The 20380-nt window shown below is 43.8% G+C and overlaps 1 protein-coding gene across 7 annotated transcripts in view; it reads left to right on the top strand.

Annotated features, from left to right (window-relative positions):
- Window positions 1-3134: 3134 nt before the first annotated feature.
- The window catches only part of dennd2da (DENN/MADD domain containing 2Da), a 39585-nt gene continuing 22339 nt past the window's right edge, over window positions 3135-20380 (top strand). Inside the window, exons 1-4 of one of the 7 annotated variants that reach the window (XM_053625858.1) lie at window positions 3135-3369; window positions 18145-18200; window positions 18303-18380; window positions 18467-18553. In XM_053625858.1, coding sequence (XP_053481833.1) covers window positions 18158-18200; window positions 18303-18380; window positions 18467-18553 — 208 coding nt within the window. In that variant the 5' untranslated portion in view covers window positions 3135-3369; window positions 18145-18157. Of the gene's footprint in view, window positions 3370-18141; window positions 18201-18302; window positions 18381-18466; window positions 18554-18577; window positions 19478-19701; window positions 19830-20380 lie in introns of those variants that run through there. The other 6 variants (XM_053625857.1, XM_053625862.1, XM_053625861.1 and 3 more) reach the window with 6 other exon arrangements.

The following is a 20380-nucleotide window of genomic DNA, read 5'->3' as shown; positions in this document are numbered from 1 at the left end:
AACGCCCATTTCACCATCAGGGCAATAATGAAGAAGTTCCAGTCCACTGGAAATGTTATGAATCGACCTGGAATTGGACGTGTGTCTATATCGTCTCAACACACTGTGAAGAGGACGGTTCGAGTGGATAAACATCTCCAAGGATCACAGCTGGAGAACTGCAGATGTTAGTCGTGTCTTGGGGTCAGAAAGTCTCCAAAACTACAATCTGAAGTCACCTACATCACCACTAGTTGTTGGAAGGGGTTCAGGAAAAAAGCCTCTACTCTCATCCAAAAACAAACTCGAGCGTCTTCAGTGTGCAGACACTACTGGAACTTCAAATGGAATCGGGTTCTGTGGTCAGATGAAACCAGAATAGAGCTTTTTGGTAATAAACACCAGAGGTAGTTTTGGAGCACACAGAGAGGTAGCCATATGGAAAAGTCCCTCATGCCCACGGTTAAATATGGAGGAGGATCTTTAATGTTTTGGGGCTGTTTTTCTGCCAGAGGACCTGGACATTTTGTTAGGATACATGGCATCATGGACTCTATCAAATATCAACAGATATTAAATGAAAACCTGACTGCCTCTGCCAGAAGGATTCAAATGGGCCGTGGTTGGATCTTCCAGCAGGACAATGATCCAAAACATCATCAGAATCAACACAAAAATGGTTTACTGACCACAACATCAAGGTCCTGCCATGACCATCCCAGTCCCCTGACCCGAACCCCATAGAAAACCTGTGGGGTGAACTGAAGAGGAGAGTCCACCAGCGTGGACCTCGAAATGTGAAGGATCTGGAGAGGTTCTGTATGGAGGAACGCTCTCAGATCCCTCACCATGTATTCTCCAACCTCATCAGGCGTTATAGGAGAAGACTCAGAGCTGTTATCTTGGTAGAGGGAGGTAGCACAAAGTACTGACTAAAAGGGTGCCAATAGTTGTTGCACAGCTATATTTAACACAGATATTTTTTATAAACCTGTGTTGTGTTTGTAATCTATTATGTTTTACAGTAATCAGATTCAATGTTTAAAGATTTAAAGATACATTCATGTAGTAATAATCTTACAACTGAAAGTCAAGTTGTCCTCTACACACACACACACACACACACACACACACACAAACACACACATGCACACACACATACACACACACACACACACACACATGCACGCACACAAACACACACACACACACACACACACACACACACACACACACACACACACACACACAGAGAGAGAGAGAAAGGTCAATGCAACCAGAGACAGGAGAAGTGAGACTGTGAAGTGTGCTCAGTGTATAAATCAGGAGCTGCAGTAATGTGAGGAGAAAGGTTCGGAGTGAAGAGCAGGAGATTATGATTATGATTATGATTATGATTATGATTATGATTATTTGTTATGTTCCTGTTTACACCTTGATTAATTTCCTGTAACAGCACGTCCCCAAGTGTTTTATTCCTCTTACACCACAGCAACTCACCAACGAGTACAATTTTTTACATTTATTGAAGACTGACAAGTGACACTTTTTATCCATTTATAGTTACATTTAATGTTGTGGAACATGACTGAAACAAAATGTTTTTCTTTCTTACATTATAGCAGCTACAGTAGATGTAAAAAGTTTACACACCCCTCTAAAAAATAGCAGGCCCTTCAACTATTACACCTCATAGAAATGATCAAGTCCAATGTTTGCTTCATACAATTACAAGGCACTCAGCATCCAGCATTCAGCATTCAGCATTCAGTCTTCAGCATTCAGCCCTCAGCATTCAGCATTCAGCATTCAGAATTCAGCCCTCAGCATTCAGCATTCAGTCTTCAGCATTCAGCCCTCAGCATTCAGCATTCAGTCTTCAGCATTCAGCATTCAGCATTCAGTCTTCAGCATTCAGTCTTCAGCATTCAGCCCTCAGCATTCAGCATTCAGTCTTCAGCATTCAGCCCTCAGCATTCAGCATTCAGTCTTCAGCATTCAGCCCTCAGCATTCAGCATTCAGTCTTCAGCATTCAGCCCTCAGCATTCAGCATTCAGTCTTCAGCATTCAGCCCTCAGCATTCAGCATTCAGTCTTCAGCATTCAGCCCTCAGCATTCAGCATTCAGTCTTCAGCATTCAGCCCTCAGCATTCAGCATTCAGTCTTCAGCATTCAGCCCTCAGCATTCAGCATTCAGTCTTCAGCATTCAGCCCTCAGCATTCAGCATTCAGTCTTCAGCATTCAGCCCTCAGCATTCAGCATTCAGTCTTCAGCATTCAGCCCTCAGCATTCAGCATTCAGTCTTCAGCATTCAGCATTCAGTCTTCAGCATTCAGCTCTCAGCATTCAGCCCTCAGCATTCAGCCCTCAGCATTCAGCACTCAGAATTCAGCATTCAGCCCTCAGCATTCAGTCTTCAGTCCTCAGCATTCAGCCCTCAGCATTCAGTCTTCAGTCCTCAGCATTCAGCCCTCAGCATTCAGTCTTCAGTCCTCAGCATTCAGTCCTCAGCATTCAGCCCTCAGCATTCAGCCCTCCAAACAGGATTAAAGTTATAAAGATTTAAAGGATTAAACCTGACCCACATAAGTCTTTGATATCAAACATTATTAAAGACTTTTACTATGTTGCTATCAAAAAAATGTAATACTCTATAGTGTGGTAATACAGTGTGAGTGTATGTGTGTGTGTGTGTGTGTGTGTGTGTGTGTGTGTGTGTGTGTGTTTTAAGTCCTGATGTTATTGAGATGAACCGTGCCTTGGAATGTGAGTGTGATGATTTAGACATTAAAGTTAAACTGGTGGCTATACACTTCCATTACTTGTTAGCCACATTAGCTTTGTGTAATTATTCATTTTACATTCGGTCCTGTTTTTAACAAGGAGACCTCTCCAAGCCAACTTTCTGTTTCAAAGTCCATTTCTCCATTTCTGTTTTCCTTGGTGTTAACACTTCCTCATCAGAATCAGCAATCCTAGCTTTCTCTCTCACACGTACACACACACACACACACACACACACACACACACACACACACACACACAAAAGAAAGCCACTGAATAGTGACTGAAAGAGGACAAAGACGGAGCACTGAGACTGAAAGAGAAGCCCTGCAGTGGAGAGGGGGGGGGGTGGAGGGAGGGAGAGAGGGGGGGGGAATGAGTCAGGCAGAAAGAGTAAGAGTAAGTCAGGAAGAGAGTTGTGATACACTCTGTGATGAAGTAGTAATGAGATTTTGGTGTTGCGGAACATACACATGGTCACAATGTTGTAAAGACAACAAGAGCAGACGATCCAGACGGATTTAAACACACACACACACACACACACACACACACACACACACACACACAGATCCTGAAGTTACCGTGAGGACTTTGTACTGAGGTGAGTCACTTTGAAATATTGTTTAACCTTCATTTAAAATACTGCTTTGGTTTTCTTAACTGAACACGCACACACACACACACACACACACACACACACACACACACACACACACACACGGGAAAGCAGCAGGTGCTTCTTGTAATTGGTCCTCTTTAAAAAAGACCTGAAAAAGTGTTTAAAAAGTTAGCTATAGTAATAAGAACTGTTGTGTGTGTGTGTGTGTGTGTGTGTGTATTAGCGTATATGTGTGTGTTAGTGTATGTGTGTATTAGTGTGTGTTAGTGTGTATATGAATGTGTGTATTAGTGTGTATGTGTATGTGTGTATTAGCGTGTGTTAGTGTGTACATGTATGTGTGTATTAGTGTGTGTTAGTGTGTACATGTATGTGTGTATTAGTGTGTGTTGTAAGAGAAACCTGTTGGAGTAGTTTTGAATTTTAACGGACTGAAATCTTTCACTTTAAAGGGTGTGTGACGGTTGTGGAATAAAGAATTAAAGACACACACACACACACACACACACACACACACACACACAGAAACAGAGTAAATAACTTCCTTTTGATGGAGGAAGTAGAAATGAAACGGAAATTTCGCACCTTGTGTTGGCCACTGAGGCATGTGAAAGATGGTGTGTGAGATTGTGCATGTTAAATAGGGTGGGGTTGTGTGTGTGTGTGTGTGAAGAGACTGATGAGTGTGTCTTGGAACTTAAAGACATGCCCTTTAGATCTTTCTGCATAGCTCCTAATTACAAACAGTCTTTCAACGAGTTTTTCTGGAAAATCCTGTCAGGTTAGCTCATCTTAGCAGGCTAGCTAGAGAGCGCTATTGGTGGCGATTATTCATTTATTCATTTTCCTTTACACTTTTCCTGGTGTGTGTTGCCATGACATGAGACAGGATGAGATGGTCAGTCCAGACTTCACTATCCTCAGCCACAGATTCCAGCTCCTCCTGCAGGATTCCCAGATGTTCTCAATCCGACTGTGAGATCTAATCTCTCCGGCAGGTCCTGGTTCTGCCTGGGTTCCCCGTCCAGTGGAACCACAGGCCATTGCTTTAAGACTGCATGTACTGTAGTGAGTCTAGGCTGCAGCAGGCTGAATACAGACACACAGAAGGCCAATTGGGTGCAACACTTGGTGTTTTTTAAAATTTATAACGTGTATTGAAAGTGGGGAGAAGGGGAGTGGAGTGAGGTGCTCTGGTACTGGGATCTTCGTCTCAAGGATAGGTGGTGTGATGGTGCGATCCAGGAGGGTTGTAGCCCTTCATGGATGTCAGAGAGCTCTGGGGAGGCAGCCAGGGAGCGTGGTCTTCTTCAGAGGTGGTTTCTTCTGTGCAAGACAGAGAAAAATGCATTAGAAGTGTCATGGTGTCAGTCACTCACCTGCCTGTTGGAGGAGAGCCCTTTTATACTGTCCCGTTGGCTGCTGGATGGTGGAGCGCTGCTGCGCTGATTATTAGCCACCAGCCATGTGTGTTTCTGTGCAGCCATGTGCTGTCATGCTGTCCAAAATAGTAGTGGTGCTGAAGTGGAGCTGTTCTTTCAGCACCATGGTAGCAGTTGAAGGAGGAGCGTTTTTTTTCCTTTGTGCACAGGCTGCCAGACCACCATCATAGTACTCCCCTCAACTCCGAGCCTACTGCCATTGGGCGCTGGGCCCACAGCGCGTAATGTCACGAGAGGCCATCTGCGTTCCCATGCTGGACTCCTGCTCAGGGTTGGACCTGGAAAGAGAAGTCCTGCAATGGAAGAAATCATCATGTAACCCTGGCATTGGTGTCTTTGGCTTTGGCCAACCACTGCATAGGAGCATAATCTGTCACCAGGGAGAAGTGTCAGGTCGTAGCACAACTCATCGATGGCCCACTTTATTGCCAGGGCCTCTCTTTCCACAGCAGCATACTTCCTCTTGGCTGGGGACAGCTTTCTACTGATTTAAAGGACCAGGTGCTCTTCTCCGTTGAAGGCCTGCAAGAGAACAGCACCCAGCCCGGTCTCCGATGCATCTGTGTGGCCTGTGAATGGTAGGGTGAAGTCTGGCTTGCATAGAACTGGGGTGCTGGTGAGTGCCTCCTTCAGGGCTTGCAACGGCTGCTCCTCCTCTGTAGACCATTTCACCTGATCCGGCTGTCCCTTTTTAGTTAGATTTGAGAGGGGGAGGCTACAAAGGAGACATTAGGCACGAATCTGCGGTAATACTTTGCCAACCCCAAAAAGGCACGTACCTGTTTCTTTGATGTAGGCTGGGGGTAGTTTTAACTGCCTAGAACTTCTTTGTTTGTAGTTTTAAGAAACCCTGACCAATACGGTATCCTAGGTACTGTACCTCAGTCAGCCCCAAGGGTTGGCCATCAGCCTACAATGATGAGGTCCTAGGATGACATCCATGAGTCTCTGGAATGTCGCAGGTGTAGCCCAAAGGTGAGAACTTGGTACTGCCAGTGGCTGTTCATGGTATTAAAGGCAGTCTTTGGTCTTGCTTCTGGGGCCAGTGCTACTTGCCAGTAGCCTTTTGTGAGGTCTAGTGTGGAGATAAATTGGGCTCTCCCCAATCTCTCCACTAGGTCATCCACTCAGGGAGGGGACTCCTGTCGAAGTCTGAGACCAGGTTCAGCTTCCAGAAGTCATTGCACAATCTAATGTTTCCGTCGGGCTTCGGCACAACTACGATGGGGCTGGACCAGAGGCTGGTGGACTACTCAATGGTGCCGTCTTGGAGCATTCAGACAACTTCCTCCTCAATAGCCTTACGGCGTGCCTCCAGGACATGGTAGGCCTGCTGTCTGACCAGGACTCCCAGATGGGTCTTAATCTTGTGGTGGACCAACTGCATCATCCCTGGGGTGGTTGAGAAAACGTCGGCAAACTGATCCACCAGCTCCATCAGCGCCTGTCTCTGTGTGGGGGTTAAGTCTTCTTCCTGCTGGACCAAGGTATGTTCACTGTGATCTGTGCCTAGGGTAGCAAAAGCAGATACCACTGGATCAGGTTCAACCCATTTTTTAGCAGGTTTATATGGTATTATTTGTGTGTCTGCTTGTTTACCAGGCTGTTACAGGCAGTAGTTCCCGGGACCCACCCTCTTGAGGACTGTGTCCAGGCCTTGCCATCAGGCCAAGAATTTACAGGAGACATTGGGCACCAACAGGAGCACTCGATCGCCAGGCTGGAACTCTCGTGGTTGTGCTGTGTAGTTGTATGCCCTTTTTTGTTCTTCCTGAGTGGCTTCCATGTGTTCTTGGACTATAGGGGCCACTCGGGCGAGCCGCTCTTGCATCTCTGACACAAAATCAATGATGGAGTGAAATGGTGAGAGCTGTTCCTCCCAGGCTTACCAGGCCATGTCCAACAGTCTTCGAGGTTGCTGTTCGAATAGGAGCTCGAATGATGTGAAGCCTGTGGATGCTTGAGGGCACTCACAGACAGTGAAGAGGACGTAGGACAGGAGGAGGTTCCAGTTCCTCACTTCCTCATCTACCACCCAGCGCAACATTCGGTTCAGGGTCTGGTTAAAATGTTCGATGAGCCCATCCATCTGTGGGTGGTAGAAAGACATCCTCAGGTGTTTAACCTGCAACAGCCGACACAAATCAGACATTAGTTTAGATGTAAAAGGCATACCTTGGTCTGTTAGTATGTCCTTTGGGATCACCACACAGCTGAATAGGAGCACGAGTTCTTTAGCAATGTTGCAGGAGGTGGCTTTCCGTAGCAGCACCACCTCGGGGTACCAGGTGGCATAGCCCGTGATGACAAGGATGTATTCATGACCCTGGGTGCATTTCGGGAGCAGCCCTATGAGGTCCATGCTAATCCTCTTGAAGGGGATACCGATGATGGTGAGGGGGATGAGAGGTACTAGTGGAGGTTTCCTTGGGGCACTGTGTTGGCACTGGGGGCACTGCTGGGAGAAGTCTCAAACCTCTGCATCCATTCTAGGCCAGAGAAAGTGTCTTTCAGTTTCTCTAGTGTGTTTCGTGCCCACAGGTGACTGCCTAGTGGATGGGTATGGGCCAGGTGCATCAGCAACTGTGTCCTTGTCTTGGGGACAGGTCGCAGGTTTCTCATCTGCAGTTGGTCCTATAGTAGAGTAGTCCTCCCCTGACCAGAAAGTAGGTTGTGGGGAATCTTTGGTCTGGGTCTTGGTTGACCCCTTCGATCTGTCATACCTGGGCCCAGCAGTGTTTCAGGAAGTCATCTTCTTTCTGCTCCTGCTGGAAGTTCCCTTGTCATGTCACCTGTTGGAGTACAGAGGACATTGGGTTAGCATATGTATGTGTCTCATCTTCAGCTGTGGTGTCACCCTCATCTTGGGCCATATAGGCCTGCTGGACTCATGGAACCTTTTCTCATCATGGCACCCTCTTGGTCTTGGGAGTTGGGCTGGTCAGGAACCCTGGCCAGTCTCTCCCCAGGAGTAGAGGCACTGAGAGGTGAGGGATTATGCCCACCAGGAGTGGCCAGGTACCTGCTTGGCTTTGAATTTTTACCTCAGCCTGGGAATTTCACTGGCATCTCCATGTACACATATCACTGTTATGGTTCCTTTTCCGTTGGGTCTTTTTGGCAGGATTGTCGGTCTGGCCAGGGTCACTGTGCTACCTGAGTCCAACAGGGCTGTGACTGGGTGTCCCTCTACTCTTACTGTCAGGGTGGGTGTTTTGGGTGGGTTATACATGTGGAGGGTGCATCCTGCCAGCCAGGGCTTATTGGCTCTTTTTGGAGTTTCTGGCTCCGGCTTTGTCAGCATGGCCTCATCCTGGCGTAATCCGTAGGTGGGGCGACTCCAGCTGTTCCCTCTCTCCCCGGTGTAGTTCCATTCATGGCGGTGAGGTGGGAACCTTCAAGGAGGGTTTGGGCTGGGTGCTCACCACCCTTCCCTACCGAGTTCCCAGGTGGCCATGGCTCATACCAGGACTTCTATCATCTCTCTGGGGCTGTTGGGGGCCAATGGCCTGACATTCCACGGGCGGTAGAGTTCTTAAGAACCAGTCCATGGCTACTCACTCTGTAACCTCATGGTGGTTTTTTGGTCGGGTTGGAGCCAACTCTTGGTGATGCATAGGGTGGTGTCCATTTGTCCCAGATGGTTTGTCTGGGCTGGTAGCTCCATTGGTGGAACTCTGACGCCACTTGGTTGGGTGTCAGGCTCACCTTTTACTTTCATGTAGTCAGCTGCTACTGGTGAGAGCACGTAGTAAGCTGCTCGGGCTTCCCCAGAGAGCAGCGGGGCAAGGCTGTGGGACCATTTCTCTATGTCCCAGGCTTCGGAGGGCAGTCCGTTCAAAGGCCTCCAGATAGGCTTCGACGTCGTCCTCCTTAGTTAGCAGGGGTAGGAGGTGCTAGCTGTTGAGTCACTGCATGCTGTTGAATGTTCATTTCCAGTAAGTGCTGCAGCATGGGATCCATTTGGGTCTGGGAGTGCAGACACACTTAAGGCCACTTGGGTGCAAAACATTTATAAAGTGTATTGAAAGTCAGGAGAAGGGGAGTGGAGTGAGGTGCTCTGGTACTGGTATCTTCGTATCAAGGATAGGTGGTGTGATGGTGTGATCCAGGAGGGTTGAAGCCCTTCACACAAGTCAGAGGGCTCTGGGGAGGCAGCCAGGGAGCATGGTCTTCTTCGGAGGCGGTTTCTTCTGTGAGAGACAGAGAAAAATGCATTAGAAGTGTCATGGTGTCGGTCGCTCAACTGGCTGTTGGAGGAGAGCCCTTTTATACTATTCCATCGACTGCTGGATGGTGGAGAGCTGCCACACTGATTATTAGCCGCCAACCGTGCGTGTTTATGTGGCCCCGCCTTGCAGCCACGCACTGTGGTGTTGAAGCAGAGCTGTTCTTTCAGCACCATGGCAGCAGTTGCGGGAGGAGCATTTTTTTACTTTGTGTGTGGGCTTCCAGCCCGCCATCACAGTATATATTACTTGTTATATTGAAAATCTCACCTCAATATTGCACTGTGCATTCATTTAACGCAAACTATTTTGGTGAACAGAACAGCCTGCGTGAAAATATCCTTTGAAGCAGAGGATAAAAAAGACACATGGCTTCTCCATATGAGGATTGGTTGACTTCTCAAAACAGTGGAAACTCTAAGCAACTGCCAATCACTGAAACCATAATGAACATGCAGAATTTACAACACCATTCTCTCACCTGTTCAAAATTTTCCAGCTCAATGGAAAGTAGCACTTGCAGGCAGTTTGGACTCAGATCAGCCCACAATACAGCTGACTTTCTGAATATCCTCTCCCAGAAGTGGAACCAACACCATGACAATTGTGAAGAGGTGGTTGTACATCAAAGGAGCCTTTGACAAAGAGTTTCATAATGTCTTACTATCCAAACTCAAAGCAAAGTGGATCAAAACTAATCTCCTCACCTGGATCAACAGCTACCTGTCTGGAAGATCCATTTGTGTAGCACTTTCAGGGCAGAGTTCTAACACTACATCAGTGAACACTTTTGTCCCCCAAGGCTCTATCCTAAGCTATCTGTTATTCTCAGTTTTCATCGATGACTTGGTAAAGGTGTGCCAAAACCAGGTATTTCTATATGCTGACAATCTTGCATCTGCTAAAGTCCTACAGCAGGTACAGACAAGTCTGAATGTCAACTTAGAGAGGATGAAGGACTGGGCTGATAGATGGAAGGTAGCATTTGAACCAAGCAAGTGCAAGGCCATGGTTATCTCCAGAAAACAAGCCCCTTCTCAAATCAGTCTCTTCTTTGAAAGATGTCAACTAGCTCTTCATAAACATCTAGACATGGGGCTTACATTTGACAGCAAGCTACTCTGGGATAGGAAAAAAAAATCGAAAAAAAAAAAGGACAAATCACAGAGAAGGTTGGGCAGAAGCTTGGTGCCCTTATAAAGATCAGCAATAAACTAGAGCGTCCTGGGAGAACGTGTGTGTACAAGTCGCAGGTTCAGAGTATCATGGAATATGCATCCCTTTCTTGGATGGGTGCCTCTGCAATCTCTGGCAGCCCTGGATAACATCCAAAGGAAAGCAATTAATATCATAGGTCTTTCACAAGAGAGTAATTTTATGCAAAGCTTTCAACACAGGCGTCAAGTAGCAGCTGTGTCTACTCTCTATTAGATGCACTCAGACCATTGCCCCATAGACTTGAAGGCACTATACCTTATACCTCACGCCCATATACCTCGTGTCGAAACTTTACAGGGAGTGCCTCGACACTCCAGCATGCTCTGTCTATTCCAAGGGCCAGGACCCATCAATTAGTAGTTTAGTTGCTTTTTATCGTGACATGACTGACACGACTACTTTCATCAACCTGATATTTATGAGGAGAAGCTGAGAATGAAACAGGAGTCCAGGACAACAGATGAAACAGAACACACACAGATATATACTGTAGATATACACTTCATTTGAAAAACCACCAGCTGCCACTGGGACGTTTCTGACACAGCTATAATGACATGACACCAGGGGGCAGCCCAAAGATCCTAAAAAAATATCCCACCTCAGTTCAGAGGATCAGAGGCTCTACTCTGAGATTCTCCCAGATTGCCAAGTTACTTACCCTATCACTGAGAGTAATCCCAGCAACCCTGAGGAGGAACATCATTTCCACTTCCTGTACTCATGACTTTATTATCATGTCCATACTGTAGGTGAGGTTCTGGATGTAGACTGGCCATTCGTTTACAGCTGGGGGCGGGGCTTCCAGGTGGTTTGAGTTAATATCACAGAGTTTAAAACACCTGCACAAATCATTCCAGATTCATATGCAGATCTGTTGAGATAAAGACTGCTCTTTTGGTGTATTTTTGTATGATAATTCATACTAGTGTACTTCAATGTTAAATGTCAGAGCTCCTACACAAAATCAATATCATGTAGGGATGATAGTATCATTATATCGCACAATCTGAGCTCCCATACTGGACACTTTTCCAACCTCATCGTGATATCCTGTTCGACACCCATCTGCACCTCGCCCGTCTGTCCCACGTAAATCTTCCCCACGTCAGACTGCCCCTCGCCCATCTGCCCCTCGCCTGTCTTAAAGAATTTAAACATGAAGAATTAAACAGAACTCTCACTGTGGTCATACAGAATGATGATCACACAAAGTAACGACACCCATCTGCACCTCGCCCGTCTGTCCCACGTAAATCTTCCCCACATCAGACTGCCCCTCGCCCATTTGCCCCTCGCCTGTCGTAAAGAATTTAAACATGAAGAATTAAACAGAACTCTCACTGTGGTCATACAGAATGATGATCACACAAAGTAACGACCCGGACTCTCTGTACTCCTGCAGAACCTCCCACTATAAAGAAGTGAAGGCGTTTGGGGGCGTGTCTATAACATGATTGACAGGAGGGAGTTTGGGGGCGTGTCTATAACATGACTGACAGGAGGGAGTTTGGGGGCGTGTCTATAACACGACTGACAGGAGGGAGTTAAACACAACCAAGTAGTCCAGCACAATTCCAATAATTTACACATTATTTATCATTTGTAAAAGTAAGAACAATGTAACTATTGATCAGTGTGCCTGTAATGACATGCCAACATGTCTATATATAGTCTCCAAGGCATGCCCACACAGACCTGCCCACATTTCCATATATGGATATGCAAGTCACTGACCTTCACTACTCAGTAATGTTAATGATTAATGCTGGTGTGTATTACAGCTACACAACAGCGCCTTCTGGTGGGGATTAGTGTGTGTGTGTGTGTGTGTTTGTCAAAGTACACACATGCACACGCACACACACGCGCGCACACGCACGCACACACACACACACACACACACACTCAACATTACATCCCGGTTAGAAAACTTGTTCAGTGAGATTGAGATTTCACTGAATTGTGTAATTTTAGAATCAAGGATAGATTGAATAGGGAAACTGTGTGTGTGTGTGTGTGTGTGTGTGTGGGTGTGGGTGGGTAAAATACAGGACTGACAGTAACCAGGCAAGCAATGACATGTCTGTTAAGCTTTCACACACCCTTCTTTAGCAGCACCTTATTAAGTAATGGTGCGTGTATGTGTGTGTGTGTGTTTGTGTGTCTGTGTGTGTGAGTGTGTATGTGTGTGTGTCTGTGTGTGTGTGTGGGTGCAAGAACAAGTCTGTAGAAATGTTATCAAAAGCAGTGAGTCTTTTTTCCCACCAGAATGTTGACCTGGAGATTTATTATCGCTGTTTTTTTGCTTTAGATCGTTCTGCTAAACCAAATCATCAGCTATATAATGTTCCTGATATTTATATTAAAGGACTTAACAATCCTACATAGCTGGTCTAAAATCTACATCTCGAAACTAGCCAGCTAACGCCAGATACCCAGATCACGTTCTTCCTGAGGAATTCCCTGAAGGCTCTCAGTGCCAGCACGTCCTCCATGTTGTAATCGTAAAATGTTTCATCATCAAAAGGCTTTCGATTTCTCTCCAGTGTAAAAGCTCAGAGTTTCTATGAGACGTGTATATGTGTCCGGTTGCTGCAGGCTAGTCCGCCGCTTAGCTTCATGTAGCCCTGACAGGACGCCGAGCCAGAAGGATCTTCTCGAGTGTTAGTTTAGCTGAATAACACACCCTGATTTAGTGCTAATCCTTAATAATAAGTGGAGAATTTTAGCTAACGTCGGTCTCGTTCCTAAATAACATTCCCAATCGATTCTTCAGCCAGATTATAACTCATTAGCGTCAGGTTGCTAGGCTAATCGGGTCTTTTTACAGTCAGGATGAGCGTGCGTCTCTTCTTGTTTACAAAAACTAAAGGGATCTATAAAATAAAGGCTACATAAAAAATTATCATAAGTAATGACAATATTAATAAAGAAAGGTGTAACACAATGCCACTACCTGTATCTGTAATCACATTTAAATCCAAAGTGGGTGTGGCCTAAACATCATTTATTATTTCTTTTTATGTATTTATTTATTTATTTAGTTTTAATTACTACTCTGCCCCTAGAAACACTGGAATACACTGAAATAATATGTGCACGGAACTGTTTATTATTATTTTTTACATTTATTTTATTTTATTTCCCAAAATATAAACAAACTAGTGCTCAGTTTTAAACCACCCTGACCATGTGCTCCAGTTTGGATTCATTCATTTCAGCAATGGTGGTGAGGAAAATCTCCCTGAGATGATAAGAGGAAGAAACCTTGAGAGGAACCAGACAAGATTTTTAGATTTTTGGATTAGGGATCATAAACAAAATGCTGAGATTGCACACTTCTGTTCTGTCTGGATGAATGAATGAATGAATGAATGAACGCAGTCCTGTACGTGTGAAAGACATGGTGTTTGTTTGTCCCGTGAGCTTCATATCTGATCACTGATTCTCACCTCATTCTCAGTCAGATGCCCGGTGAATCTTTATGGCAAGAAAAAAAACTCAAACAAACAAACTAATAATAATAATAATAATAATAATAATAATAATTCAAGTTTGGTTTGCTCATTTAGATTTTCAGACCAAATTGGGAATAATTCCACGTGTAATTCCCAATAAAATAAGATTAGGTGAGGGGGTTTAGGGTGTGAACAGGTCGAATGTGAAGGTGTGTAATGAGACATATTTCTGTCTGATTACACACTGGCCTCAGTAAATAACACTCTAATAATAACACACTCTATAATAATACCCCAGCCAGTGTTTTCAGCAGGTGTGACACAGCAAGTCCGCTCTGAAACCAGTGGTCCACGCTCTACGCTTACTTTTTACTCTTCCTCTGTCTATAAAATGTGCTTTACACATAGAGGATTTGATTCTCCTTCACACCGTGGGCTCGAATGAACACAAACAATACATCCTGCACACACGTTAAGATTTCATCTCCTCCGTTTAGTGTCCCGTGACTGCATTCATTTACACGAAATATAAACAAATTAAATCAAATGTAAAATAACTGAATGCTATTCTCCGTGCTGCTGAGTAACGAGCGTGGAAGCCGTTTTGTTGAATTATACCAGCGATTACTGTGAGAATTACAGCTAGGGCTGTTCATGCAGTAATACGTCGGTGATATACGAGACTCCTGTCAGACGGGGCGGCTGTGGATCAGGTGGTAGAGTGGGTTGTCCACTAATCGTAGGGTTGGCAGTTCGATTCCCAGCCCACATGACTCCACGTGACTCCACATGACTCCACGTGACTCCACGTGACTCCACATACCGAAGTGTCCTTGGGCAAGACACTAAAACCCAAGTTGCTCCCGATGACAAGTTAGAGCCTTGCATGGCAGCAATGACCTTGAGTCCGATTGGTGTGTGTGTGTGTGTGTGTGTGTGTGTGTGTGTGTGTGTGTGTGTGTGTGTGTGAATGAGACACAGTGTAAAGCGCTTTGGATAAAAGTGCTATATAAGTGCAGACCGTTTACCATTTACTGTCAGACACTCACCATCTTCTCACTCAGATATCAACACATTATTAGTATTTCTTTCTTCAGTCTGCATTTTTTATTCCTGATTATTTTCAGGTTTGTAGGTGAGTGTTGCTGCTACTGAAATCCCCCGTCTCAGACGCTTCTACTAACGCTTCTAAAAATGAAACAGAAACGCTTTTAGATTGAAGTCACGTACTCTGAAAACAACCCTTTATCGGGAGCTGTTTATTATTTATAATACAGCTGTTGTGTTTGAAGTGTAAAGCAGGGTTTAAAGTGCTACACATGCTGTAACTATTCCGTTTCTTTCACCGTCATCATCGTGAGTGTCCGTCGTCTCTAGAACACGGTTCTGTCTGTTCTGGACTGAGTCGGTTCGTGTTTTTAACAAACTGCTAGAGATGAATCCTTTACCGATTCCCACAGCAGTGTTGTTCTCAGCTCTGACAGGAAAACGTTCTGCAGGTCAGAGATCAGCTCCATAGGGAACACAGCCAGCTATATATAAACCACATAAACCCCGATCTCCACGTCCTGCACCAAAACACAGCAATAAATATACAGTTTAACCCTTTAGGGTCAGTTTACTTAGGCTCAGGGTCAAAGTTCATTCCTAAAGCGGTTGAATTCTCTCGGCAAATATCGTGTTCTACTACTGTTTACTACCATTTTCCCTCAAAGCTGTAATCTTTACATCTTAAGCGAGTGTCCATGGTTTATTTTTCACACACAAGAGGGAGGTGTCACCTCACAGCTGGATCTGTTTTCTTCCAAATCAAATTCTTCATGTTTTCACAATCACAAACATCTGCTTCACATAAACCACATGTCGAATACGATCATTTTAATGAACCGTTTAACTCATATGGACAAATCACACATGGATAGAAAAGAGTTGTGTGTGTGTGTGTGTGTGTGTGTGTGTGTGTTAAAAACCAACCTGCAGCATGAAGTGGCATGGAGTATTTCTGTGACAGGTAATGCTGGATGGAGTTTCACAAAAAGATTTAGATTTAGAAGTAGATAAAGTCAATAAAAACCTACATCTAAACGACATCACGGTTCTGTCATCATGCTGCAGTCACGTCAGTTTGTCATTCTGATAAAAAATAAAGGTAAATAACGTGAACTCTCCCCCTGTTCATCACGCCACTTCAGGAGGGCTGTGGCTATTTGGGTTTTCTGTTTTTGTAGAGCAGAAGACATGCTGGTACAGTCTAAAGCTGGTAAACCACATGCGTGCGTGTGTGTGTGTGTGTGTGTGTGTGTGTGTGTGTGCAAGTGTGACCTCCTGCACACACAAAAAAAGATTATCTTTAGACACTGTTCTGTACATTCATATGACACTGCTTTACATTGCTATAGACTGACTCAGATTCCTCTAGACTGATTCAGACTCGTTTACACGTACCTAGACTCCTTTAAACTGATTCAGATTCTCCTAAATTGATTCAGTCTCATAGGTGGATTTAAAAACTGACTTATAACTCTATAGTAGAAAATAGAAAATAGTCTGGTTTTATTTGATAAGGGTTTTTTTGGGGGGGGGGGCTGGGGGGGGGAGACTAAAATAAATATTATAGCCTTTATTTAGAGATGTGAGGATGAGGATTTGGATGGTAAACGAGGTTCATAAATCCTCCAGAGTTTTTATAAGTCATTGTTAAATTTCCTCATGGTGTAGTGGTCTTACTCTTAAACCTCGTTCTCTCCTCGAACACCAGCACCATCTCAGTGGAAAAGGGCTAGCAGAGATCCGCTGTCCTCGAGCAGGACCTTTAACCTTTAGACACACAGTTCTGTTTCAGTTGTTAAGTTTCTTTGAATATACACTTCTGATAGAACGCATGCAAATGCCTTAATGGAAAACAAAACAGGCCTTTGGGCAGTTCACACTGCCAGCACACACACACACACACACACACACACACACACATACAGACTGTGTGGTTGGCTGGTTTTAATGCATGGATTGTCGTTTACCCTATAAAACCAACAAATTTCAAAACCCTCAGACTTCCTGTAACCGCTGCTCCTTTTGTGGAGGATGTTGCATGAGAAGGTTCATGGTACCGATCCTTCATCAAAAATGACCAACTTACACACATAAGTCTATTTACAAGAAAGTAAAATCACTGTTGCACTGCAGTATTGGGTGTCTGTAATGTCTTTCAGCCGAAGGGTCATAACAGTGAGAAACAAGGTTTTATTAAAACACAGCTAACACGCAGTAAACACAGTGAACACACACTGCAGCAACACAGGAAATGCAGAAGGAGTGGAATTTCAGCATCAGCAGTATCACAATCAGAAAGAGTCATAGAATTCTCTATACATGTAAAGTCTGTAATATTACAGGTATAGAGATGTCAGTAAGAGGCTGAATCAGTCTGTGGGAGTCTGAATCTGTCTATAGGATTCTGAATCAGTCTATGAGAGTCTAAATCTCTCTATAGGATCAATTTACACTGAGTTTGACTCAGTCTATAGGAATCTGAATCAGTCTATAGGAGTCTAAAATAATCTGGATGAATCTCATGCCTTATGAATGAATCTGAATCAATTTACACTGAGTTTGACTCAGTCTATAGGAGTCTGAATTAGTCTATAGGAGTCTATAGGTCTGAATCAGTTTATATGAGATTCTTCACTATTGTACAAGGGTCTGTCTTCTTGGAATTATGTAGCTAACTAAATTACTCAGAATATAACGTCTAACATCCTTTCCACATTCCTCAACCCCATTAAGTTTGTGTCTGTCATCTGGCTTTATAGCTAATATCATAGGAGCTGTATTAGCAATTGGAAGCTAACACAATGTATGCTAATACATGTACCCAGATGTAGCATATATAGTGAAAAAGCAACAGGCCCAGAGTAGAGCCTTGTGGAACACCAGACTTTACTGTTGTGTATGTGTTACCCCTATGCAAGTATGAGATTAACTGCTGAACTACGACATTTTCTAGGACCTTGGAGATAAAGGCGAGGTCTGATGTCGGAGTATAGTTACACAGCTAACATGGGTCAAGGTCGGGTTTTTAACTGCTAGTTTAAAGGATTTAGGTTTGGGAAGCTATGGGAATAGTTGCTTATTGTTAACAGAGGTTCGGTTGGTGGTATTTGTTCATGCAACATCTCAGCACTACTTAATACGCCTGCTGTTTGAACAACGAGTTGAAAATAAAGCAAATATTTACTAATGCGTCTCTGAGTTGAACTTTGGTTCAGAGAAAATAGCGATGAAAAGTTTCTCGTGCCTGTTAGCGTGGTGTCACTGTGGTTTACTGGGACACTAATATGGAACTCAGCATACTGCATGTATTTGCCACATTCGTTTTTTTTAAATGACTGTGGTGATGTTTTTCAGCAGTGTGAGGCGTGTGATGTCCCGACAGAGCTGGGGGTTCTCCTCTCTGCGTCTGAAGAGTGAGTACTCCAAGCACACTCCTCACAATGTACAAATGTAATGGTGGATCCTCAGAAATTACAACTCCGCTGAACTGCTCATTTCTGATCGCTTTCATGCAGATAAAACTTCAGAGGACCCCAATGCGTTTCAGAGGAGAGGGAGAATCTTTTCATCTCTCAGGGAGGATCGCAGACAGAGTGAGTATTAGTCAAGCTAATAAAGAGAAACAGGAGGACATGTTTAATATCCATGTTATTTATGTTTTCTGTCGCTGTCTGAACAGAACTCTCCAGTGTTTCTGAAGATGGTGGTGCTGCTGAAGGAGGGAAACAAAATGTCTCCTCTGAGAAGGAAGCAGAGAGAGCTAAAAGTAAAGCAGCGTTACCCACAATGCACCTATACATTATTGCACTGGTGGTGGGAAATTCACGAATAATTGTGAAAGCCTTGATGCTGATTTTACAAGCACATATACTTAATTAGCAACGATAGCTAGCATGCTAGGTGTTAGATTAAATTACAGTTATCATTATTAAGAAGCAGTCAAACTTGGAATTACTCACTTAACATCAGCTAACGTTAGCCTTTAGCTACCTACGCTGATTGATAAACACAGGTGCATAAGTGTGGAGATTAACATTAGCTTATTCTGACGTGAAATCAGAAGAGAGACCTGTGTGTACTTGCAGAATTATTATTATTTTTAATCAGTTTCATGTGGTTTTATTGGTGGGCTTTGGGTTGGGGTTTAGGAAGGATCCGTGTGGCCCAAGTTTAAAAGGTTTTTAAAAAGTTTTTAAAAGTTTATTTGCTTATTTAATTTATTTAATATAGACACAATGCTAAACTGGAGGCTTCTAGAAGCTTCCATTACTACAAATACCAAACATGTCCTGGCTGATGGCCTGCTGGCCCACATTACAGTCACAAAGCAAACACTCCGCTCTGGCTGTTGATTCCCAAGAATCAAACTCGCGTGTCCGATTCACTGATTCAGTATCGAATGGAGAGTCGGATCAGTGGAGTGATTCAGTGTGGAAAGCGTGCTGTGGCTTTCGCGTTGGTTTTCTAACTGTTAGAGAAGCGAACTGCAGAGAAGCTCAGAGTTTGAAAAGGTTCTGATGGAGGACTGCTGCACATCAGGTCTAGACGACTAAAACACGATTTGGGAGATTTAATCCCTTTGGAAATAAACTAAAAAAAAAAAAAAGAAAGAAAAGAAAAATGAACGGACTTGCATTACCGAAACTGAGAAGTGAGAAGGGGAAGAAAAGTGAGTCGAAACACCGGCGCAGTGAGTACTCCGAGTCCAACACTAACCGTCACTAAACACCACAGTCTGCAGGGAATCACATTATCTGCTTTATTAACGTCAGATTCAAGTAGAAATAAGTTTAAAGTGACTGTAATGTTACCTCTAATATGAAGTTTAAAAGTAAGACTTAATAACACTCTTCATTACTCATGAACGTATTGTGAGTATTTATTATTATAGCTATACTATATTATATACTCTAGTGTATACACGCTGTAGGGGACACCGGGGTCAGCTGTACCTGTAACTGAAGCTCCACATTGTAATCACAGGTACACATCATCATCATCATCATCTCTACACGCACGAGGGGCAAGAATGATTACTAAAGGTGTACTTGCTAAAATTGACTCTTTCTTTATCATTCATATTTTATATACTTTAGGGAACTGGCTTTAATTTTTAGTGCAGTTTTTATCTTTAAATAAAAAGATCAAAATGTATAAATGACATTCGAATGCTTCAGTTTTAATCATGTAAATATTTACTAGATTCTAGCAAGTGATTTAACATTTTAACTCTTTAAGGCCTAACTTTAAGTAATACGCGCTACCTTTAAAGCAGCTAAAAGTGATTTTTGTTTTTATGAAGAACTTTTCTCCTAACCTGGCTTTACATCCTGATAGTGATTACTGCACTAAACATTTTAGCATGTTCTGTTCCAGCTTTATTAACCAATCAGGAGGCTGTTCTGACCTGAACTGTGTAGTTTCTGGGTTGTCCGAGTGACTCTCATTATCCTACATGTTAAATTCTCCTTCTTTAAAAAAAACAAACAACAAACTCTGGACACAGTTCTGTCAACAGCCAATGAAAACTCTGAGCTCAAATGTAAACCCAGGATGTGGGATTTCAGTGTTAGAGTCTTAATTTACGTCGTCA

This window comes from Ictalurus furcatus, chromosome 5 (assembly GCF_023375685.1).
Source record: "Ictalurus furcatus strain D&B chromosome 5, Billie_1.0, whole genome shotgun sequence".
NCBI lineage: Eukaryota > Metazoa > Chordata > Actinopteri > Siluriformes > Ictaluridae > Ictalurus > Ictalurus furcatus.
Note: the sequence above shows the minus strand (reverse complement) of the source record. Positions and strands in the feature narration are given on the sequence as shown.